The 26028-nt window shown below is 44.4% G+C and overlaps 1 protein-coding gene across 4 annotated transcripts in view; it reads right to left on the bottom strand.

Moving 5' to 3' along the window:
- AMHR2 (anti-Mullerian hormone receptor type 2) overlaps positions 1–22363 on the bottom strand; it is a 31460-nt gene extending 9097 nt beyond the window's left edge. The window contains exons 1-8 of one of the 4 annotated variants that reach the window (XM_072134624.1): positions 22136–22363; positions 21885–22061; positions 16380–16514; positions 14798–14884; positions 12707–12778; positions 11925–12046; positions 4653–4889; positions 4442–4556 (exon numbers count right to left, since the gene is read on the bottom strand). In XM_072134624.1, coding sequence (XP_071990725.1) covers positions 4442–4556; positions 4653–4889; positions 11925–12046; positions 12707–12778; positions 14798–14884; positions 16380–16514; positions 21885–22061; positions 22136–22196 — 1006 coding nt within the window. In that variant the 5' untranslated portion in view covers positions 22197–22363. Of the gene's footprint in view, positions 1–4441; positions 4557–4652; positions 4890–11915; positions 12047–12706; positions 12779–14797; positions 14885–16379; positions 16515–21884; positions 22062–22135 lie in introns of all 4 variants that reach the window. The other 3 variants (XM_072134625.1, XM_072134623.1, XM_072134626.1) reach the window with 3 other exon arrangements.
- Positions 22364–26028: the final 3665 nt, after the last annotated feature.

Raw genomic sequence — 26028 nt, 5'->3', positions numbered from 1 at the left:
TCCAAGAAGCCGAGCAGCTCCTAGATGATGTTTCTTTTATGGTGTGGTGGCATCATCCAGAAAATTAACTTTGTAAATTCCTTTTATGATGTCACGGAGATTGAGACAAGTTTCTTATATGTACTCAGGATAACAAAATAACACATTCTCTAATTCTCTGTTATTAACACAAATACATCAATTCATAGATATAAATCAAGGAACGGTTTCTATCAGGACGGGTATACACAATTTCAGTTGCTGATATACACAATCCTATAACTTCTGAATTTAGGGTCAGGTGGCCGCCATAATGGATCCTGTGTGACAGCCGTGCTTGCTGAGTTTCTGTGTCTTTCTGCTCTGAGCCTGTAGCCACGCCCCCTGCCTTACAGCATGGAGCTCACACAGACACAGACACTGATTCACTTCCTGCCAGCACATCGTGAGCAGAGAGAAGCTACAAGCTACAGGCAGATAAGTGATCCAGGGAAAGGGGGAGGCAGGCACAGGAGATCTCATAGTGTGAGCACAGAGATGTAGCAGAGCTGGCAGTGTAAATGTCTGTCAGCATCTGTCTGTCATGCCTCTGTGTTATAGGCATCTCATCATCTCTGATCTGTCTCATCTCCCTTTCTATGTGTCAGTGTGTTAGTATAATGTCAGAAGCCAGATGAAAGTGTATATACACCTTGTACCCTGATAATCTAACCACATTTTCAGCTCACAGAACTAGATGGATCATAATGTGTCTGCTGAGAGAGGCCCCGTCGACACCCTGGAATTTTGCACTGACCAGCCTAAGGAGTAGTAGGAGCTAAAACAGCAATAACACTGGGTAAAACTGTAAATAAAAGGGTTAAATTGATCTGTATTGTGTTAACATCAAATCTCTTTCAGTTAGGGCAGGTAATGACTGCTGAGACCCTTTCCGATTCTGACAATGAATGCTCCTGCACAGTATCCCTTTTTACTGTCTGCATACAACGCTATATGTGGATGGTATGTGCACAAGTCAAACAAATCTTCAAAAATATTGTATAATATTGATCTAATTCTGCTCAATAGCAGAGACAAAACCAGCAAACAGAGAAAAAAACTAAAGATTTTATAGGCCAAAGTTTGTAATACTAAAGGACATCTGCCATCAGATCAAAGATTGTAAACCAAACATACAGACATACTGGTGTGTGCCCCCTCTGGCAGGATCTGCTGTTCTTCATTTTTCTTAAGAAAAAAGGGCTTTAAAAATTATGCAAATGAGTCTGAGGGGCTCCAGGCTCCATCAACTCCTATGGTGCTCTTCAGACTCATTTGCATAATTTTAAAAGCCTTTTCTTGTAAAACCAAAGGCATAAGAAGCTGGGAGAAGAGCAGCTCCTGCCAAATGGGGCACACACCAGTATGAAAGTGTGCTTGGTTTACAATCCTTGATCTGGTGATATATGTCCTTTAATAAAGTTCATAAAACAAATAGGTCAATATAGGCGGTCCCCTACTTAAGGACACCCAACTTACAGACGACCCATAGTTAAAGATGGATCCCTTTGCCCACTGTGTTCTCTGGTGAAGCTCTCTGGATGCTTTACTATAGTCCCAGACTACAATAATCAGCTGTAAAGTGTCTGCAATGAAGCTTTATTGATAATCCTTGGTCCCATTACAGCAAAAAATTTTGAAACTCCTGCCCAAAAAATATTTTTTGTCTGGATCTACAATTATAAAATATACAGTTTCGACCTACATACAAATTCAACTTAAGAACAAACCTATAGACCCCATCTTGTATGTAACCCGGGGACTGCCTGTACTCCTGTACATACTCCTGCCTGTATGTTGTAAACTCCTGGTGATATATCCAAGGAAAAATAAGTCATACAGCTTTTTTTCTGGTCATTCCTATGTAGATTTGCGTAAAGATGATTTAAAAGGGACTTTGGATTGTGGGTGGGTAGTTAGGAGCCTCTCGCTTCTTTTGTGTCATAAGACCTTTGGATTGATATGGCTGATTCTTATTGTTTTTTTTTTCTTTCTACATTTTGACTCATTCATGCTACTGTTCTTTCCCTATTTTATATATGGTCTTTGTCTTCACTTGTTAAATTAATAAAATTTTATTGAACACAAAGATAATCCAGCCCATTTGGAACCTGTCATCACTGATGTCATCACTTGTCATTCATGATGACAAGTTCCCTCTAAGGGCTCTGTTTTTGACTGGTACTTCCCTATAGGCAGTGCATGTTTTTAAATGTGTCATTTCCGTCTGAAATGAGGAAATAGCATAAGGGATTGCAAAGCACAGACTAGGAACTAAAATGTCCATGATCAAAGTTCAAGAGGGTAAACATAACTAGAAGTGCCATTAAAAAGACTGTATTCAGGTCTGTATATCTAGTCCTAGCATCTGCCACATTTGTCATCCTGATTATGGGTTGTGTGACCTGAAACCTGGGATCTTTGATGCTCTAAGACAGTGATGGTAAACCTTTTAGAGACCGAGTGCCCAAACTACAACAAAGACCCGCTTATTTATCACAAAGTGCCAACACAGAAATTTAATTTGTGATTTATAATCCCTTCTCTGTCACAGTTTTCATTGATACCAGCACCCTGAGGACACCAATAAAGCAGAAAATAGTCCCAGGTAGAGCTGTCACTTTAATATACCTCTGCACAGCAAGTCCTGGGTGTCTGGGACTGCAGGAAGATACCTGGAGTCATCTCTGGTGATGGCCCGGGTGCCCACAGAAAGGGCTCTGAGTGCCACCTCTGGCACCAGTGCCATAGGTTAGCCATCACTGCACTAAGAGATGTAGAACTACCCTGTCTCTATTGTCTAATACTCTCAGTATCCCTTCACCATGTTCCTAGTTTAATGAACCCTCTGTTTCTTATAGATTACTTTAGAACATCTTGTGTATTTGACTCTTATGATCCTTTATCAACTTTAATGGACTTTAACCTACTGTATAAACCGTTGTGGTATCTCGTTGTTTGGGAGCGGCAGTAAATCAAGTGTTATACCAAGTTACAGTTCTAGTGGCTGGGTGAATGGACAGCTTAAGGCCGGTTTCACACATCAGAATTTGGTAGAGGTCAAAATCCACATCAGGAAACTAGAATTTTTCAATGGATTTCAACAAAATAGAAAACATCCTCCTATTCTTCAGTGTGCTATCACTCTCTGTGATGGGAATACCATTTTTTTTTATTTGCATATTTTTATTGATTTTTTTTAGTTTTTAGAGACTTTACAAACATTCAAAAACACAAGAACCCCAAACCCATTAGAGATCACAACCAAAAATGGTCAATATGTCCATTGTCACAGCGTTCCTCATTCTAGATCAATAAAGATCAGGTCCATGGGAGGGAAACAGGGCATCCCATAGGCTCACAAAATTGTTAAGATACACACCCCTAGGTTTAAAATGCCAGACCTGTGAAGGACCCCACAATGCAATGGAGGCCAGCCTTGGCATCCTATGTAAAATCATATGAGACCAAGCCGGTAGCGGGTTATCTCTCCAGAAGCTAAGCCAGAGTTATCCATGGCAACCACATTTTTTCAAATTTCTTCAAGGCCCCACATTTGTGAAAGATCCCTTTCTCCAATACTAATACTAATACTAATTTAATGTGTTTCTCATCTACAGTGCTGACACAGCAATTCTGCCGGCAGACAGGGAGTCCTTGCATCATATTTCTACATGATGCAAGAACTGTCGTCCTGTGCAATATGTGCATTCTGTGGGATCTGACCAGTACGGGATTGTTTCCACATTTATGTGATGGTAACTTTAGGCCTCATTTACACAGACGTATGCACTGGAGAGGAGCACGGGATGCATGGTGCACAGCCGTACAAATGGGGAACGATAAAAGATGTTATATCACGGTGCGGTACTGTGCTACACATGTGCGGCACTGTACCGCTGCCTGGGGGGCCCATTGTCGTCTATAGAGACATATATGCAGCCGCGCAATGGCAGTGTGAATGCAGCCTAAGTAATATGTTTTACAGCAGTCTAATGGCTATATTCTGCAATAGTCTTGATCTGACTCAGTGCGGTCTGTGGTGAGTTTTCCAAGCACTGTGTGTGCAGATAGGAGGTGTAGATAAGCTGTGACATCATCTATTATCAGTGGTAGATGTAATGATGGGTTTTCTAGAGACATGTTATTTTCTATTGTAATGCTGTCGGCAATGACAAATTAGCCCGGGGGCCCAAAGTGAAAATTGCAGGATATCGTTCTTTCTATTTAAAAATATATAATGATGTTGAAAATCATTTAAAAAAAAAAAAATCTAAAACTTGCTAACATAAAAACTAGTTAAAAATAATTCATTTTCCGATAACACACTTTAATTTAAAGAGTGGAAGAATGACTTAGCATCTCTAGCTGAGGCTTACTACAACAGATTAGAACTATAAACTAATAAAGCAATTCTACTTACCCCCATTCCATCTGTCGCTATGGAGAAAAGCCAATCCTCTGGCTAAGGAAATGGCCATTCGACAAGCTGTGTCCCAATTAGTCTTTCGACTAGTTAAGTAGTTCTTCAAGGAGCCCTGGTGGCAAATAAGATTAAAAGGTTAATATAACTTAGACAGACAGACAGACAGATAGATTAATTGGAAGTATAAATCAAGATTTTGACCACTCACTTCAGGATAATGTTGAAAGACTAAAAGCTGGTGATGCTTCAGTATCCCCTCAGTACCAGATCCAGCTGCTAGGAGGCAGACAATGTTCTCATGCTGTAGAGGGGTCAGAAGGTTCAAGATCCTCCATTCTTGGCTATAACGTTCCTTCATGGGAGGTGGAAAGCTTTTTACGATAACATAGTTACCATACATAGCACCAAGCCACAGATTTGCAGACAAACTATCTTCCCTTATGGCCTGAAACACAAAGATATTGGTAAAGATAATATTTGATAACATGAATCTGGTGGCATAAGGCATACCTTCTAACTTTCATAGGAGTGAAAGAGGGACAAAAGTTGTGCACCATGGAATTCTTTTTGACCTAAGCTATGCCTTATACTCTGGCCCTAACTCCACCCCACAGAGTATAATTTCCCCCTCCATTTCAACCGAACACTGTGTGTCCCCCGCTCCTTGTCACATTTTAGCCACTCTGATATTGTTCCCCAGCTCCCACTCATAATAAAGCCCCCTCTTATTGTGTTCCTCTCCCAGCAGCTCCCACCTTATTGTGCCCCCCAGCACCTCCTCCTCTTATTATGTCCCCCAGCAGCTCCCCCTTTTATTGTGACCCCCAGCAGCTCCTCCTCTTATTGCGCCACCCAGCAGCCCCATCTCTTGTTCCCCCCACAGCTCTTCCTCTTGCCTCTTTTGCAGCTCTCCCTCTTATTGTGCCCCCCCAGCAGCTCCTCCTCTTATTGTGAACTTCCCAGCAGCTCCTCCTCTTATTGTGAAATTCCCAGCATCACCTCCTGTTATTGTGCCCCCCAGCAGCCCAATCTCTTGTTCCCCTCACAGCTCTTACTCTTGCCCATCCCTCTTATTTTGCCCCCTCAACAGCTCCCCCTCTTATTGTGCAGCCCCGCAGCTCCCCCTCTTATTGTGCCCCTCCCAGCAGCTCCTCCTTTTATTGTGCACCCCAGCAGCTCCTCCTCTTATTGTGCACCTCAGCACCTCCTCCTCTTATTGTGCACCCCAGCAGCTCCTCCTCTTATCATCAATCAACTATAAATGCTTCAAAGCATCAGGTGTTTGTGTTTGGTTATTATTGTAACGTCCGGTGATAGGAGCCCTTATCGTGGCACAGAAGGTGATGGAAGCTAACTTTTGTGGAGACAATGTGGGGGATTTATCAATGCTTGTAGACCAGCGCACTGCCCGGAACTGCAACTTTTCCCCCACTATGCCACCTCTACGCCAATTATTCCACACCAGGACAGGACTGGAGCCTCCTGATGTATCTGATGTGATCAAAGAGCCGGGGATAACATCAAGTGCTTGATCTCATCCAACTACTTGTCACGGGTGCTCCCGCGATCCCTGTCACGGATCGCGGGCGCATCCGTGCTCCTTCACGTGCCCCCGCTGCTGCCCGGTGTCTCTTACCTCTCCCGGCTCCTGCTCTCCCTCGGACTGCCGTGCGCGCGCGTCCCCGCTTCCTAGGGCGCGCGCGGCTCCGGCCGAAAATTTAAAGGGCCAGCGCACCGCTAATTGGTGCACTGGCTGAACACCTCACCTTTAAGAATCTGCCTCTTCCTGTGTTCCTTGCCGGATCTTTGTGCCTCATAGCCTTAGAGAAAGCTTCCAAGCGAGTATTCCTGCGTTCCTGTGTATTCCTGCGTTCCTGTGTATTCCTGCGTTCCTGTGTATTCCTGCGTTCCTGTGTTTCCCTGCGTTCCTGTGTATTCCTGTGTGTTCCCGCTCCTGAGTCCTGTGTTACCTGAGTTCCTCCGTGTTGCTGTGTTCCGTGTGCCTGTGTTCCCGTTCCCACCTGCCTGGACCTCCCGTTGCTGACCCCGAACTTGGACCTGACGTTGCATCTCTGCCGCCTGCCCTGACCCTGTGCCTGGACCCAACTACGAGTTGTCATCCGCTAAGGTACCTCGACCTCGGCTGCCACCGTGGGCTAGTCACACCTGGGAACGACCTAGTGGTATCCTGCCGCAGCAAGTCCAACCCGCTTTGCGGCGGGCTCTGGTGAATACCAGGTGCCGCTAGGCTCCGGTTCCGGGTGTTGGCTAGTTACATCTCCCGCGGTGGTCCAGAGGATCCACTGATCCTAACAGTAAGATCCGGCCATGGATCCCGCCGAGGCTCCTTCTCCCAGTCAGCCTGATCTCGCCACCATCGTGATCCACCAGTCCCGGCAGATTGCAGCACAGCGGAATCAGCTTGAGCAAGTCACCGCCATGCTACAACAACTACTTGCTACCCAACATCAGCAACAGTCTCCAGAAGCTGCCGCTGCGACCCCTGCTACCCCGGCTTATCTTCCTGCTGCTGAACCCAGGCTACGCCTCTCTTTGCCCGGCAAGTATGACGGGGATCCCAAGATGTGCAGGGGCTTCATAACCCAGTGCTCCTTGCACATAGAACTCATGCCGTCGCAATTTGCCACAGAGCGGTCCAAGGTGGCATTTGTCCTCAGCCTTCTTTCCGGGAAAGCCCTGGCCTGGGCTACTCCGCTTTGGGACAGAGATGACCCGGTTGTGTCTAGCCTCACTGCGTTTCTGTCAGAGTTCCGGTCAGTTTTCGAGGAACCAGCACGAGCCTCTTCTGCGGAGTCTGCATTGTTGAACTTGCGTCAGGGCAACTCATCGGTGGGAGAGTACGCAGTTCAATTCCGCACCCTGGCTTCTGAACTTGCTTGGAATGATGCAGCCCTCATCCCTACATTTAAGAAAGGGCTCTCTGCGCAGGTCAAGGACGCACTGGCAGCTCGGGATCTTCCATCTACTCTGAGTGACCTCATCACCTTGGCCACTCGAATTGATGTTCGGTTTAAGGAGCGAGCTGAGGAACTACGCTCCGAGTATCCCCAAGGCCGTGTTAGACGCATTCCTCGCCTGGCGCCAGTCTTCCAAAGGCCGCTCCAGGTCCCGCCTGAATCTTCTGTTGAGGAACCCATGCAGGTTGACCGAACACGGCTCACTCTACAAGAGCGTTCCAGACGACGTCAGGAGAACTTGTGCATGTATTGTGCCAGCCCACAGCACTTCGTCGGGACTTGCCCTGTACGTCCCCAGCGCCCGGGAAACGCCAGCACCTAGGCTTCTCCGGAGAAGCGTCCCTAGGTGTGAATAAAGCTTCTCCACGCTTGATTCTCCCTGTACTCCTCAGCATTGGCACAAGTACTCCGGTCCAGGTTTCCGCTTTCCTGGATTCGGGCTCCACAGCGAACTTTGTAGATGCTGCACTGGTCGCCCTGCATCACTTCCCGGTGGTTCGTCTTGAGAAGCCCTTGTCCATTGCCTCAGTCAGTGGCCAGATTCTCTCCGTGCCTATCTGGTTTCGTACTGAACCCCTGCTCCTTCAAGTTGGTGCATTGCATAAAGAGAGACTCTCCTTTTTTGTGCTGCCACAGTGCACTTCCACTCTCCTGCTGGGTCTCCCCTGGTTGCAGCATCATGCCCCTGTTCTGGACTGGTCTTCTGGGGAGATTCTCCGTTGGGGTCCGGATTGCCCCTCACGCTGCATGACGGTTCCACAGCCGCTTCCTGTCAGGACTGCTACCTTGTCTCCCAAGCCTCTGGAGGGACTTCCAGCTCCGTACCGGGACTTTGCAGACGTGTTTTCTAAAAAACAAGCCGAGATCCTTCCTCCACATCGTCCCTATGATTGCCCCATTGATCTGCTGCCTGGATCTTCTCCACCACGGGGTCGGGTGTATCCGCTCTCGGTTCCTGAGACTGCCGCTATGTCGGAATATGTTAAGGAAAATCTGCAAAGAGGTTTCATCCGCAAATCCTCCTCGCCAGCTGGCGCTGGTTTCTTTTTTGTCACTAAAAAGGATGGCTCTCTCCGCCCCTGTATAGACTATCGCGGTCTTAACAAGGTCACCGTTAAGAACCGCTATCCTCTTCCGCTTATCACGGAGCTATTTGATCGTCTGCGGGGTGCAAGAATTTTTTCCAAATTGGATCTTCGAGGGGCCTACAACCTCATCCGCATCAGGAAGGGTGACGAGTGGAAGACCGCCTTTAACACCCGTGATGGGCATTTTGAATATCTAGTTATGCCCTTCGGACTTTGTAATGCGCCAGCCGTTTTCCAGGAGTTTGTAAATGATATTTTTCGGGACTTATTGTACAGTTGTGTTGTGGTGTACCTGGACGACATCCTTGTGTATTCTGCCAATCTGGAGTCCCACCAGTCTCATGTACGGGAGGTTCTCAGCTGCCTCAGGACAAACCACCTCTATGCCAAGCTGGAGAAGTGCCACTTTCATCAGAGGAGCCTTCCATTCCTCGGCTACATAATTTCTGATAGGGGTTTGCAGATGGATCCTGCCAAGTTATCTGCGGTCCTTCAGTGGCCACGCCCAGTGGGACTGCGAGCTATACAAAGATTTCTGGGCTTTGCTAATTATTATAGGCAATTTATCCCACACTTCTCATCTTTGGTCGCGCCGATGGTGGCGCTTACGAAAAAGGGTGCTAATCCCCGTGTCTGGCCACCAGCAGCAGAAGAAGCCTTCGCGAAATTAAAAACTGCTTTTTCCTCCGCTTCAGTCCTTACCCGACCGGATACTGAAAAGCCGTTCCTGGTGGAGGTTGATGCCTCCTCCGTGGGTGCTGGGGCAGTCCTTACCCAGAAGGGTCCCAGGGGACGAACACTCACTTGTGGTTTCTTCTCCAAAACCTTCTCCTCCGCGGAGAGAAATTATTCCATTGGAGATCGGGAGCTTCTAGCCATCAAGCTGGCTTTGGAAGAGTGGCGTCATCTGCTGGAGGGAGCCCGATTTCCAGTCAGCATTTTCACGGACCACAAAAACCTTCAGTACCTTCAGACGGCTCAGCGTTTGAATCCACGTCAAGCCCGGTGGTCCCTCTTCTTTTCTCGCTTTGACTTCCGAATCCATTTTCGCCCTGCAGAGAAAAACATCAAGGCTGACGCCTTGTCCCGTGCTTCTGATGTTATGGGGGAGGACTCTGCTCCGAGGCATGTTGTTCCTCCAGAGAGACTTGTGCTTGCCACGCCGGTGGACCTCCGGCAGCTGCCTCCTGGCAAGACTTATGTGCGACCTGGTCTCCGAAAGAGGATTCTGACCTGGGGACATTCTTCTCGTGTGGCTGGGCACCCTGGGGTGCAGCGCTCTGTGGCCTTAATTTCCCGATTCTACTGGTGGCCTGATTTGGTCAAGGACGTCCGGGATTTTGTGGGTTCCTGTGCCTCTTGTGCCCGCAACAAGCCTTCACGACTCAAGCCTGCTGGTCTTCTGTTGCCGTTACCCGTGCCTACCAGCCCATGGTCTCATGTGGCTATGGACTTTGTTACGGATTTACCGCCATCTTCTGGCAACACCGTTATCTGGGTGGTGACTGACCGCTTTTCGAAGATGTCTCACTTTGTCCCTCTACCAGGTTTGCCTTCTGCTCCACGTCTCGCCAGCCTCTTCTTCCAGCATATTTTCCGGCTTCATGGTCTCCCTCAGCACATCGTCTCGGATCGAGGAGTTCAGTTTGTGTCCAAATTCTGGAGATCTTTGTGCAACCAGTTGCAGGTTGCAACTTCTCTTCTGCCTATCACCCACAGACTAACGGCCAAGTGGAGAGGGTGAATCAGACTTTAGGTTGCTATCTCCGCCATTTCGTCTCTGCCCGTCAGGACGACTGGGCATCTCTTCTACCATGGGCGGAGTTGTCTTACAATTCCCTGGATTCCACTTCTGCCGGTTCTGCTCCCTTTTTTATTAACTATGGACTGCATCCTCGGCCTCCTCTTCCGTTACCTACGTCTGCAGATGTTCCTGCTGTGGAGGACCTGGTACGTGATCTGAAAGCCATCTGGGAGCAAGTCCACACCTCATTGCTCCGAGCTACAGCCCAGACCAAGCGTCAAGCAGACAAAAGACGCCGACCATTCCCTGTTTTAGCTCCTGGTGACAAGGTTTGGCTGTCCGCCAAGTATGTTCGGCTGAAGATCCCGAGCTATAAATTGGGACCTCGGTTCTTGGGCCCATTCGAAATTCTCGGCCGCATCAACCCGGTGGCTTACAAGTTGCGTCTGCCTCCCAGCATGCGCATTCCTAATTCTTTCCATGTCTCTCTCCTTAAGCCAGTCATCTTCAACCGCTTCAACCGACAAATTACTCCTCCTCCGGTACCACAAGCTGATTCCACCGATGTCTTCGAGGTGAAAGAGATCCTGGATACTAAGACTGTGAGAGGTAGACGGTTGTTTCTGGTAGACTGGAAAGGATTTGGTCCTGAGGAGAGATCCTGGGAGCCAGAGGATAACATCCTGGACAAGAGCCTGCTCCAACGTTTTCTCAGGCCCAAGAAGAGAGGGAGGCCGAAGGGGGGGGGTACTGTCACGGGTGCTCCCGCGATCCCTGTCACGGATCGCGGGCGCATCCGTGCTCCTTCACATGCCCCCGCTGCTGCCCGGTGTCTCTTACCTCTCCCGGCTCCTGCTCTCCCTCGGACTGCCGTGCGCGCGCGTCCCCGCCTCCTAGGGCGCGCGCGCGGCTCCGGCCGAAAATTTAAAGGGCCAGCGCACCGCTAATTGGTGCACTGGCTGAACACCTCACCTTTAAGAGTCTGCCTCTTCCTGTGTTCCTTGCCGGATCTTTGTGCCTCATAGCCTTAGAGAAAGCTTCCAAGCGAGTATTCCTGCGTTCCTGTGTATTCCTGCGTTCCTGTGTTTCCCTGCGTTCCTGTGTATTCCTGTGTGTTCCCGCTCCTGAGTCCTGTGTTACCTGAGTTCCTCCGTGTTGCTGTGTTCCCGTTCCCGTTCCCACCTGCCTGGACCTCCCGTTGCTGACCCCAGACTTGGACCTGACGTTGCATCTCTGCCGCCTGCCCTGACCCTGTGCCTGGACCCAACTACGAGTTGTCATCCGCTAAGGTACCTCGACCTCGGCTGCCACCGTGGGCTAGTCACACCTGGGAACGACCTAGTGGTATCCTGCCGCAGCAAGTCCAACCCGCTTTGCGGCGGGCTCTGGTGAATACCAGGTGCCGCTAGGCTCCGGTTCCGGGTGTTGGCTAGTTACATCTCCCGCGGTGGTCCAGAGGATCCACTGATCCTAACACTACTGACTGTATGTGGGGATTAGGTTGGCACAACTGGAACAAAAAAGGTTTTTGATAACTTAATGTTGGTGTACATCCAGAAGAATATTTTGAAGGTCTGCAACTGGTGTGAAATATGATCAAAAGAGACAACACAAAGGAAAGTTTAGGATGGAAGATATATTGAAGTTAAGTGTCTTCATACTGGGCAAACCTGATGCAGGATAAGTCCCTCCACTGGCTGTGTTGGGGGTCTCCTCATTGCTTGTAGATGTAGCTCCTGATTCTCCAGCAATGCTTCACCTCTGACCAGCATACAATGTCTTGATTTTATCACTGTTGGGAATAGAAATTTAGAATCAAAGGCGAGGAACTCCATGATTTCAGAATATATATGTATATATACATACATTGGGGGTTATCAAGGTTTTAAAAAAAAAATGCTAGAAAATGTAAATGTTCTAAAACGTAAATATATTGACTCCTTACCTTTATTTCCCTCACGAGCCACAGCAGTCATATGCTGTATTAATGGCACTGGTATCCAGTATGCCAGCAACAAAGCCAGTGGTCACATTCTGCGGCCCTGGGGTGTCCGAAATATGGGATAAGTAGTCAATGTTTTTGTTTTAGAACATTTGCTGTACAATTTTATTTTTCTTTTAACATGGATAACTGGTTTAAGGTTGGTTTTACTCTGCAGTATTCTGGTTACTTTATGGAGAAGATGTACATATTTTCTTTTTATATATCATATTTTTTCTCTTTATGATTAACTCCTGATTTTGGCCCCCAAATATTGATACAGAACAATGCTGTGTAAAGCTGGCCTTGGGCCTCATGCACATGGAATATTGTTTCGGGACTCATGCTAGCCTTTGTTTCAACAACAAGCACATGTTCCTATGTATTTGAGTTGGCTCATACACAGAGCCGTGGTTTCGTTACATTGTCCTGTGTATGAGCCGACAGCATGATTTGATGATTTTTTCTTACCTTTGATGAACACCAAAATGATTAACAACAAAAAGATAGCAACGATTGCCACGAAAACCGCCACATAGCTCCCTGTAAATAACATAATAACACGGCTCATTAGTATACTTTTCCATTTTTACAGGAATATATATATATAAGTCATAAAGGCCAATTCATTATGTTTCATTATATATCTTATAGCTTATAACTTTATTATGTATTTGGTATTTCTTGTAAAGTAAGAAGCATTTTAGACTTGAAATATCTATATTCTGTAATACATTGTATGATTGTCTACTCTCCTACTTAAGGTATTTTGTAACTCCCACTTTTGATAGAGATTTTTATAAGTAGAGTTTATGCCATTAGAAGCTATTCAGCATATACAAGTAAAAGAAAGGAATGATGGGAGAAGGTTTAGGGTCAGGCAGATAGTACTGGTCACAGCGCAAGAATTTCTTTGGGCGGTGGTGTAAAAGGCTGTAATGGGGTATTTTAGTGGGGAAAGGTTAAAGGGGGTTTTAAAGGATGCTGGAAAATTCTGTGGGGGCTGGGACACTGATTCTCCAGACTTTGGCACTGATTGATTGGACAGAAGTGCCAAGGGTCACTAGATACACTTTGGACATTCTGACATAAGAGGAAGTGACATCCTGTTGTCCAAGGAAACCATTGATTGGGCAAAGTGGCTCCAGTGATCCCTCCACTTCCAGACAAACTATCAGTTCTGAAACTGGATGAACAGCCCAACAGAGCAGGTTGAGTACGATTGATATGGGAATAGCTGTGCAATTATGAAAGGGTTCAATGGTCCAAAATTCCTTGCAAACCAATAATACTGCTGTGTAGAGTCCTTTATAGGGGCCAAAAAGATCTGTAAGGCTACAAATTTGTGAAGCAATGCTGAGATGATCATTTTCTTACAAGTATACATTGGTCCACATTTATTAAAGCCCCTGCGCCAGTTTTTTGTGTCGCAGCTGCACTATACCCAACTCAGAATTCTGCACTGAAAGGGTTGTTCCGGTGCATAGTAGGACCGATAGTCGACTCTATAAGGTGCACCAAAACAGAATTGGGGCATTCTGTCGTAGAAGTGCAGGGGTGCCAGATTTGTGAAGAAAGTGCAACACAATTCATGAATCTGGCGCCCCCTGCAGCCTCAACAGGCAAACTGCATCTAGTACAGACTGTACTAGGGCCACTTTGTATTATATTTAAAGGGGACCTACCACCACGAATCTACCTATAAAGGTAGATCGGGTGGTAGGTGGATCAATAGGACGTGAGGATAGCCCTTTTAAGGGCTAATCCTCACGTCCCCGCACTGTTTTGTGAACTTATATTAAAGGTTTATGCTTTATAGGTAGATTCGTGGTGGTAGGTCCCCTTTAAAATGGCCAAGCTACCTTAGTAAAAAACTAGAAAAGAAAAAGCAGCTGAATTTTTATTTATTTAATTACTTTACATTGTTCCCTTATAAAGAATCGCTGGACCATTATACCTCTTGTGTCACCCCTTCATCCTCATAGACTGTAAGCTCTCACTCCTATTGTTCCGTATGACTGTTTATACTCTGTAATGTAATCTTATATTTGTATATGTCCCCTATAATTTGTAAAGCGCTATATAAATAAAAATTATTATTATTAAAGACCCATACTCACCTCAAAGATCCCCTTTGCTCTGTTCCCTATGTTGCCTGGACCCCTGCTGCTCTTCACATCTATTCTCAATGAGTTCTCAATGTAGGAACTCTTAATACCTGCATCTAATTACAGAAGTAGGTCACAGTTACAGTCAGTGATTGGCAGCAGCGAGGACAAGCCATAACAATGGGAACAGGGAGGCAGAGGATATTTAAGGAAGCCACAGATTTTTTTATTTTCATAAAATTTTCCTGAAATGTTTTGGGTGGAAACCCCCTTTAAAAAGCTAATAGTGTAGGTTACATAAGAATACTAGAACAGTGTTTTGTTTTTGTTAATAAAAATTGAAAAAACAAAAATCTTAATTTGAAATGTATTTGTTGTTGCCACCCGAATATTCTAGTCTTGTCTACGTCACATTTATATCTATGCTTATTAGAGTCTGTGGTCATTCCCTTACTGAAACTGTTTGAATTGCATGGTTGCTCCCTCGTGGCTTTCATCCAATCACAGGAGGCGTTCCAGGGCGCACATCTCTCTAGTTCAGCTGAAACGAAAGCCAGTTAGAGAAACAAATGTCCTCCCCCAAACCGCACCTGTGTTTCCCCAGTGATAAGCCTCCCAGACAGTGAGAAAACATTACTTATTCTGAAACTTAGATTTATAAAGAGGACTGCAAGGACGGCATTAATCTGGAGAACAATAATGAGGCTGCATTGGGCCCCATAAGTCTTAACACCCTGGTATAAATAACTAGGTGTACAGGATCAATGATCTGGACAACATTTAATATTAGGTAGTCTCCCACAAATGATATTGTGCATTCCCAGGCTGCAAACAACAGACCCTTATGTCTTCGCCATTTGATGACGTGCCAATAATTGCAGAAAAGATGGACGCAAACATGAGCAGGAATGAACAGCTAGCACACAGTCCAAACCAATGTACACGTAACCTCAGAATGGAATTCTACCTTTAAAGGTAGATCGGGTGGTAGGTGCATGTATGGGATGTGAGGATAGCCCTTTTTAGTGCTGATCCTCACGTCCCGGCTATCTTTATTAGGCTAATATGTAAATTTTGTTAAGCGGCAACTGGGGCGTGGAGTAGCCGGACATGAGGCTACACATCGCGGCTTCTCCATGCCCCAGTAGCCTTTTCTCTCCTCCTACCCTTACATCTTCGGCGCACAGCTCCTCGTAGCTGCGCGCCCTTGTGCGAGAAGCCAGCGTTCTGCGCATGCGAAGAACGCAGGCCCGCGGCTGTGCGACCACAGCTCCGTGGCCGGAGCTACTGTGCATGCACAGAACTCTGGCTTCTCGGACGAGGGTGCGCAGCTACGAGGAGCTGTGCGCCGAAGATGTAAGGGTAGGTAGAGAAAAGAGGCTACTGGGGCGTGGAGAAGCCGCGATGTGTAGCCTCATGTCCGGCTACTCCACACCCAAGTAGCCGCTTAACAAAATTTACATATTAGCCTAATAAAGTTTTCTAAAAGATAGCCGGGACTTGAGAATTACCTCTAAAAAGGGCTATCCTCACATCCCATACATCCACTTACCACCCGTTATACCTTTATAACCAGAATCGTGGTGGTAGGTTCCGTTTACCATTCTGTTTCAACACAGTATAAATACAATGTTAGGCCGGTGCCATATGCACTGCTTTGTCTGCGTTTGAAAACGCAAACGCAGACAAAGCCGTGCCTACCGGGGCGGGGCCGTGGCCGTGGCCCGATCGCATTGGCGTTTCTATGGAAATGCCTGCGATCGGGAACGAGCCGCCGGTGTTTTGCGTTAATTTAATGCAAAACACCGGCGGCTTGTTCAAACGCAGACAAAGCGGTGCGTGTGGCACAGGCCTTAGCGTTATCTACCATAATGTTACCTTGGTGTTACCATGATGTAAGCTGACTGAAAACACAATTCAAACATCACTTGTGAATGTGGCCTAAATGTTTTTGTTCTTATGTGATGACAGGCTTTGAGATGAAGTTAATATAATACAAAATACATGGAAAATCAATTCTATCACAATATACACACATTTAGTAATATGCTCAGCAGAAAAGGTGACATTGGTATTGCACATGTCTGTAGAACATAAACAATGGTATCTGCCTTGCCTGTAGACAGGATCACATGTTTCAGACCTGCATATAGCATGTGATGGATAACAGCCTGCAAAATAAGCAAAAAATAAGTCAGTGCTGAAATAAAGACAAAAGAGAAGAGGATGATCAGTGGATACAGATGATACCTATGATACTGACAGCTCGAATTTACATGAATTCTTAGAAGGGGGAGATTTATCTTAAATCCCTTAGATCAGACTGTTATAGTTGCCCATAGCAACCAATCAGAGCACAGCTTTCATTTTCCCACAGCTGTTTACAAAATTAAAGCTAAGTTCTGATTGGTTTCCAGAACAGTTTTACCTCATAAACTTCTGATAAAAATCTCTATATATAGATGTATAGAGTGGTATCTTACTTAAGACCACCAAACAATATCCAGCGCATGTACAGAGAAAACCCTTAAAAAAGACTCTAGTTACAACATGATTTTTCTAACCATAAAGCCAGTTTTACATGGCAGTATCCTGGTCAGTATTTTGCATCATTATTTGTAAGCTAAAAACAGAAATGGATCCTACCGAGAAAAAATATAATGGAAATATTCCATGTTCCATGTTAAAGGAAACCTACCACATGAAATGGTAGGTGTAAGCTTCAAAAACCGAGCCAACCGAGTTGGTGCCGGAGCATATTTTCGTTATCCTCCTAAACCGCTGTATCACGGTTTAAACACTTTAGTATCTTTATATGTTAAGCCGGTTTGCTGCACCATGTGCGCGACCGTGCGCAGCTCTCCGGCATTTCCTATTTAGGCACTCGGCGCACCACGGTGCAGCGAACCGGCTTAACATATTAAGATGCTAAATTGTTAAAAACCGTGATACAGCGGTTTATGAGGATAACGAAAATATGTTCAGGCACCAGCTCACCCTGAGCTGGTGCTCAGTTTTTCAAGTTTACACCTACCATTTCATTTGGTAGGTTTCCTTTAAGTATCCATTTCCAATTTTGGCTTATGAATTCTGGCCTAAAATACGGACTAATACTGACTAAAGCTTTTTTGAGAGGAACATGTTTATATCACACACTATAATATTGGATTGCTTATGCATCATAAATAAAGACGTTTTCAACTTTGCATTAAAGGAGTGCAGAATTTCTATGATTGATTATATACGGGTTGGTATCCTATTCAATGCATCCGAACTAACTTGGGATTGACGTGAATTACCCTTCTACATTCCAGCATGTTTACAGTCCATGAATAAGGTAATGCTTATTAATGCGTATACAGCCTCTTCCCGACATTGCATGTAGTACTACGTCACTGGCAGCAAGGACTTCCCACCTCATAACGTAATTCTACGTCCTGCTTCTGGCACCGCTGACGAATGGCGCTAGAAGCTGCGTTTGTTGGCTGTATATTATAGCCGACACCTGGCGTTAACCCCTTGCACCCCTGTGTAAAGGTCTTTTCCACTAGATCGGATCCCCTGCGGCGCTTACTGGCCGGGTATCCGCTGCTCGGATGGCAGCCCCGGGGTCTCCTTCTCCGGGAGCCGGGTCCTGCCTCCCAGCAGGACCCAGCTGTAACAACACACTGAGCATGTGCAGTATTCTCAGTGTGTTACATAACACAGTGTAATACATCTGTATTACACTGTGTTATAGGAATAAGAGCTTGAACAAGCGATCAAAGCATCGCTTGTTCATGACAACCTGTAAAAGAAAAAAAAAAGTTTAAGACACTTAATAAACACATTTTTTTAATAAAAAGAATTAAATAATGTGAACGTCTCCTAAACACCAACATTCCCTATACATACTTTACCTAATAGAGTACAAAAAGCACAAAATTAATAAAAATCTAAGAAAACCCCACATATTTGGTATCGCTGCTTCCGTAACAATCTGTACAATAAATCAGTAACATTATTGGACCCGCTCACTGAACACCGTACAAACAAAACCCTAAAAACTTACCAAAAATGTTGATTTTTCAAAAATCCCTTTATAAAAATGTTCCAAAAAGTGATAAAAAAAAGTTGTGTGCCAAAATGATACCTCTGAAAAGGACAACTCAACACGTAAAAAATAAGCCCTAAACCAGCTTTGTCAACCAAAAAATATAAAAGTTATGTCTCCGAAAAGATGACGATACGAAAATAAATATGATTTTCTCTATATTACCGTATATACTCGTGTATAAGCCGAGTTTTTCAGCACAAAAAATGGCTTATACACGAGTCAATACAAAAGTAAAAATTACTTAAAAAATAATAAACTTGCATACTCACCCTCCGGTGGGCCTGATGTGCAGCGCTGCTCCCGATGTCCGCGCGGCTTGTCTTCAGGCTTCCGCGCCCGTCTCCTCTCTTCTGCTGGGCGCCACCATTGTTTTTCTCCAGGGAGAGATCAATGGCGCCGCCCTGCAGAAGAGAGAAGACGGACACGGAAGCCTGAAGACGAGCCGCAATGGCGACGCCCTGCAGAAGAGAGAAGACGGGCACGGAAGCCTGAAGACGAGCCGCAATGGCGACGCCCTGCAGAAGAGAGAAGACGGGCACGGAAGCCTGAAGACGAGCCGCAATGGCGACGCCCTGCAGAAGAGAGAAGACGGGCACGGAAGCCTGAAGACGAGCCGCACGGACATCGGGGGAGCAGCGCTGTGCATCAGGGCCTCCGGAGGGTGAGTATATAAGTTTTTTTTTTTTTTTTTTAATGCTGGGCTCGCTGTATAATACTGGGGGTAGGCTGTATACTACTGGGGGCAGGCTGTATACTACTGGGGGCAAGCTGGGCTGGCTGTATACTACTGGGGGCAAGCTGTATACTACAGGGGGCAGGCTGTATACTATAGGGGGCTAGCTGGCTATATACTGGGGGGGTCTGTGACCAATGCATTTCCCACCCTCGGCTTATACTCGAGTCAATAGGTTTTCCCAGTTTTGGTGCTAAAATTAGGGGCCTCGGCTTATACTCAGTACGGCTTATACTCGAGTATATACAGTAGTTTTTCTTCAGTAAAATTGTAAAAAATGTATAAAAAAACTATATAAATGAGGTATCACCGTAACCGTAGTGATCCATAGAATAAAGATAATATGTTATTTTTATGGTATGGTGTATGGCCCCAAAAAATTACAAGAAGAAAGGAAATCAAAATTGACGATTTTCTTTTCCCATATACATTTAAGAGTTAATAAAATCTCATCAATAAGCCAATAACCAACTAAAATGAAGCATGGTGCACTCAGGAGAAATTGGATATCAAATTTTTACAAATTTGTACATTTTTGAAAAACACATTCATTTAGCCAATAAATTTTAATTTCAAAATTGTTTTATCCCCTGTAAAACAATTAAAGGGTTAACAAACTTCATGAAAGTTGTTTTACATACGTTAAGGGGTGTAGTTTCTATAATGGGGTAATTTATATGGTTTTACTTTTATTTAGGCCTCTAATAGTGACTTGAAACCTGAGCAGGTCCCTCAATAGCAGGTTTTTGTGTTTTTTATGAAAAATCGCTCCTAAAGCTCAAAGCCCCATAACATCTTACAAAAATGAGAGGATGCATAAAAAACCATGTCACCATAAACCAGATATTCGGTAAATGTTAGTTATCAAGTTTTTTTGCCTTGTGTGGAAAAAGTAGAACATTTTGAATTTCAAAAATCGACAATTTTTACAAATTTTTACCAAATATTCGTTTTTAACATAAATAAAAAACGCAAAACATACCACCAACATTTTTCAACTAACATGAAGTACAAAGTGTCACGAGAAAACAATTTCAAAATCACTTGGATATGTTAAAGCGTTCCAAAGTTATAACCATTTATAGTGACACAGGGAAGATTTGAAAAAAATTGGCCGTGTCAGGAAGGTGAAAAGTGGCTTCGGTGTTAAGGGGTTAAAGGGAACTTGTCCTTGTGATTTGGGACACTAAACCATGCACAGTTCTTTATGTGTCCCAAATGGTCCATTAGTTCTTTCCTCTGTGCCCGCTAAAATAAAAAACAACCTTGCATACTTACCTCAGTCAGGACCTCCTGGCGTCTGTGCAGACCCTGAATATATCTACTAATAACAATTGGTCACCAAGGGCATGTGCGGGCCCCATCCTGCAACCTCAACCGGGCCCTTGGATGGAGGGGGCCTACAGACTGCCAGCCATTTGAGGGGAAGAGAACCAATTGTATCAATTTAAGACACACATACAAATGATTAACAGAGCAGCTCAGGCAAAGGCAGACATGTTGGGGGGTCCTGTGTCTGCAATGACCTTTTTATTACTGAGGGGAGGTTCGTGAACATCTAAATAGAGATGGGATGCCTTGGAGATTTTATTATTGAGGAGAGGCTGCTACACAGTATATTAATGAGGAGAGGCTAATGTGCAGTAAATATATGAGGGGGGCTGCCACTGTACATTATATATGAGGTACATTAGGTGCTGTGTGTATACTGTATGTCTATGTAGCATTTGTGTGTATTCTGCAATGTAATCAGTGAGTTTAGGTATATGAGGGCCCGATCCAAAGTTCACACTGGATCCCTCTGGTGTCTCATTATGCCACTGTCTATATCATTATATAGGTTAAAGCACAATTGATCATTCTGATATGTATATTAATGCCATGTATTATTTGCACTATGGAGAAAGATATGCAAATAACCGTGAAGGAGGAAAATGGTCCCTCTGAAAGTAATTACCCTATAAACTATATCCAACCTAAAAACAAGCCTTGAACATGACTAGGAATATTGGCTTAACCAAATCCAAAATTTACTGAAATAATGGTAATATATAGTTAGTTGGTCTGTCCTATTCAGTGCCTGACCAATAAGACTGGATTAGAAAAAATGGCTGCTTCCTTCCGGCAGCACATCTGTTCATGCTTTGTTTCAGATACTGAGGTGAACAGGGACAATACCATACACAATGGGGCAGATTTACTTACCCGGCCCATTCGCGATCCAGCGGTGCGTTCTCTGCGCTGGATTCGGGTGCGGCCGGGATTCACTAAGGCATCCTCCGCCGTCCATCAGGTGGCGCTGCTGCACTGAAGAGCATCGGAAGGCACTGGAATACACCGAGCCGGGCTGAGTGAACGTAATTACAATTTTCGCTACACATTTTTTTAAAAAAATACGGTGGTTTTTCCGAATCCGTCGGGTTTTTGTTCGGCCACGCCCCCTGATTTCCATCGCGTGCATGCCGGCGCCGATGCGCCAAAATCCGATCACGTGCGCCAAAATCCCGGGGCAATTCAGGGAAAATCGTCACAAATCGGAAATATTCGGGTAACACGTCGGGAAAACGCGAATCGGGCCCTTAGTAAATGACCCCCAATATGTGGATATGTATAGGTTTTTATATATATTTGACTCCTTTTGTAACATAAAAACATTTTTAAAGAATAAAAAGAACAGGTTAATAGGCCAATGGTCAATTGAGATATTCTTACCTAATACCACAAGCTGAATTTCTCCATTGCTGATACTCCACATTCCCATACAACAGTTGCTATCGCTGCAGTGTATTTTTCCTGGTTCTGTGATGTTTCCCAATTGAGCCATGGGCAGCCCAACAGAGTAGGACCCATTTTCAAATATGGCACATGATATTCCTTTAAGATGGACATCTATGCAAATGAAAGAGGCACAAGACTAAAACTTTGGCATAGCTCATGTCTCCATGCCCAGTAATAATCCTTACCTCGCAGAGACGCTAAGAATAGACTCAAGTGAATAATGAAGTTCAGTCCTGTGTGAGGCATTCCTATTAGCGGTGGAGGTAATATATAGGGTGTATGGATGTTCCTCTATATTCCAGGTAATTAGAACTTGTCCCTATCATCTAAGTTTTTCTTTAAAAAAATCCTTATTCTTTTCTTCCTTGTTCTGTCAGATGACCTCTCATCATTGATTCCTGTACATTCTGACCCTCACTTGGCTCCTTTGTAAACCTTAGCTAGCAGGTTTCAGATGGGAGGAAAAAATCTCAAGGCTACCAAACAAGGGGCGTATCTTGGCCATTGCAATGCACTGGGGGAGTGTAGTTCTGGGAACACCGAGGGCACAAGAATACAGAGAGAGATGATTTCAAGAAAGAAAATTAATTATGGTCAATTCTAAAATCTTCATATATACATAGCACATAAACGTCAAATAAAAATGCAAAATAAAAAAGTACAATGACTGCTATCTGAAATAGAAATATAATACATGATGTGCATAAGGGTATTGGAACGAGAGCAGAAACTTCCACTAGACAAGTTTTATTTGGGAACATTACAGCAATAGTGTATAGCTACAGTATTACAGGTGGTCCCCTACTCAAGGACACCTGACTTACAGACGACCCATAGTTAAAGACGGACCTCTCTGCCCCCTGTGACCTATGGAGAAGCTCTCTGGGTGCTTTACTATAGTCCCAGACTGCAATGATCAGCTGTAAGGTGTCTGTAATGAAGCTTTATTGATAATCCTTGGTCCCATTACAGCAAAAAAATTTTGAAACTTCAATTGTCACTGGGGAATTTTTTTTTTGTCTGGATCTACGATTATAAAATAAACACTTTCAACTTACATACAAATTCAACTTAAGAACAAACCTATGGACCCTGTCTTGTACGTAACCCGGGGACTGCCTGTATTGTGATATACCAAGTACCAATATTTTACACACAGGGTGACGGTTAAAAGAAGATAATGCACATGGCGCCAACAGTCCTGAAGAATGACCATAGCATCTGCATACAAAATGTATGTAATTCTACATTTTGCTGTTATAAAGCTGGAAGAGCTAAGAAGATATATGGGGTTGCATAAATAAAATGATATATGGCTGGAAGGGATTAAGAAAACAATAAATTACTTATACTCACCTCCTCAAGGGCCCTCTTCCCCTCTGGCACCATCTGTAAACGTAGGCCTCACGCGGCAGTGGTCAGGATGGCCTTTGTAAACAGAGGACGGTACTGATGGGCAATGCAGGGGGAATAGGAACAATGGTAGGGGTGAGTGTAAGTGGTTTATTGTTTTTTAGCCCCTCCCCCAGCCATATTTTAATCTTTTTTTTATCCCCGAACAACCCCTCTAAGGGTGCATTCAGACACGGTATGCCCGCCGTGTGGGCATACCGCCATGTGCTGGAGGTGAGGAGGAGGTGGCTCCCTCCATAGGAAACAGAGGCGCACGGCCGAACGCTCACAGAAAGATAGAGCAGACGGCCATGTGAATGAACCCTAATACATATATATTTATACATCTGAAAGCAGTGACGAAATACACGGTTCATTTATATCTTATCCCCTTAATGACTTGGCCGTTTTTGGTTTGGTTTTAATTTCCCATGTAAAGAGCTATGTGAGGGCTTTTTGTGTAATAAATTGCACTTCATAGTGACGGTATTTAATATTCCATACCATGTACTGTTGGTATGATCATGGGAATACCAAATATATATAGGTTTTTTAATGTTTACATACATTTACTAAAATGTAAAAAAAAATCATTTTGCCAACTTCTGGCGCTACTAACTTTAAACACAATCTATGAAAATATGTAGGGGACCTAGCACAACCTAAACTTTATACAATGTCTATCGGCACATATATAGCAATATATGAACTGGAAAGAAAAAAGAGGAATGTGCCGTATGACAATACAAGAGTAAACCTTTATTCAATACAAAACAAAGCAAATCTCCCAGCATAGGGATGATAGAAAACATAAAAACATTTAAAAATGTACCAAGTACATATAAAACCATATAGTTGGTACTGCCAGGTAAGGCAGTCCAACAAACCATTTCCTCCACCGACAAAAAGGAGGTATAAGAACCACCCTTGATGGTATATAGGTCAAACAAATAATATCTTAGTAGGCACACAATACAAGCTCTAATATAGATAATACAGTAGTAGAAATATCACAATGGTCTTAAAAGCAATGTGCTATCCCTATTGTATCTAAAGGTAAGTCAAGAAGAGCGTATATGTGAAGTGTCCATACATTACAAGTCAGTAAGACAGGTCAGGAGGCTGTGTGGGACAAAGTCCCATGCTGTCCACAGTCAGGGTGGTTCGGTCTTCAACCCCTGAGGAAGTCTCCATTTGGGGACGGAACGCGTGGGGAGCCCTCCCTTTCCAATCCACCGACCGAACCACCCTGACTGTGGACAGCATGGGACTTTGTCCCACACAGCCTCCTGACCTGTCTTACTGACTTGTAATGTATGGACACTTCACATATACGCTCTTCTTGACTTACCTTTAGATACAATAGGGATAGCACATTGCTTTTAAGACCATTGTGATATTTCTACTACTGTATTATCTATATTAGAACTTGTATTGTGTGCCTACTAAGATATTATTTGTTTGACCTATATACCATCAAGGGTGGTTCTTATACCTCCTTTTTGTCGGTGGAGGAAATGGTTTGTTGGACTGCCTTACCTGGCAGTACCAACTATATGGTTTGATATGTACTTGGTACATTTTTAAATGTTTTTATGTTTTCTATCATCCCTATGCTGGGAGATTTGCTTTGTTTTGTATTGAATAAAGGTTTACTCTTGTATTGTCATACGGCACATTCCTCTTTTTTCTTTCCAGTTCATATATTTAAACACAATCTGGCACATTTACTAAGGGTCTGTGGACTGCATTTCCGCTGGGTTTCCCGACTATTTCCAATTTGCACCGCATTTCACAGGGGTTTTAGGCGCACTCAATCGGATTTTGGCGCAATCTCGCCGACTTTCATGTGACACAAATCTGGGGGCGTGGCCGTCGGACATCCCGACTGATTCGGACTGAGCGCAGAATTTAATATTAAAATTTTGTCGCATGACATGCACTCACATACACCGGGAAGAAGAAGGTGAAGTCCGGCGGACACATGCAGGATATCAGGCGCACAATCTTAGTGAATTGTGCCCGACTTCATCCTCATCGGACAACGCACCTCGGTGATCACGACAGGACCGGGTAAGTAAATGTGGCCCAATGTGACCATTTGATAGTTTGGGACATCGTTTGCAGCCTTCAATTTTTTTTGGTCTACTCTAAAAACAGTTGACATACAAATGACAAACAGACAACTTTCGTGGACAAACAGCTCAGCAATGAGTTACACACTGATGACACACAAAGCGGAAAAACAGACAATGGACCCCTTGTTTGCCCCCCACTTCTCCCGTTTATCTTGTGGGCTCTCGCATGGGGACTCCCTTTGTTCCATCTTTCCTTGTTGCTGTGTAATTAAATTAATAAACATCAATTACTCACCTCTTCCTGTTCCTTTGGAACAGTCCTCTCCTCTTCTTTCATCACTGCTGCTGTTTTGTTGCACTGTGATGCTGGCAGGTGCGATGACAGGATCGAATTGGGGCACATTTACTTATATATATATATATATATATATATATATATATATATATATATATATATATTCATTCTACTGGAATTATAGCCTGCACAGCACTCCAATCCAATACAGACCCCCCCAACATTTGGTCTACATGATGCAAAGTAATCTATTGTATCCTATAACTAATATATCCCACCCTGTTATGTTACATATGATTTTATATTCAGTGCT

The sequence above is a fragment of the Engystomops pustulosus genome, chromosome 2 (assembly GCF_040894005.1).
Source record: "Engystomops pustulosus chromosome 2, aEngPut4.maternal, whole genome shotgun sequence".
NCBI classification, from domain to species: Eukaryota; Metazoa; Chordata; class Amphibia; order Anura; family Leptodactylidae; genus Engystomops; species Engystomops pustulosus.
This window is presented reverse-complemented; position numbering and strand designations above follow the sequence as displayed.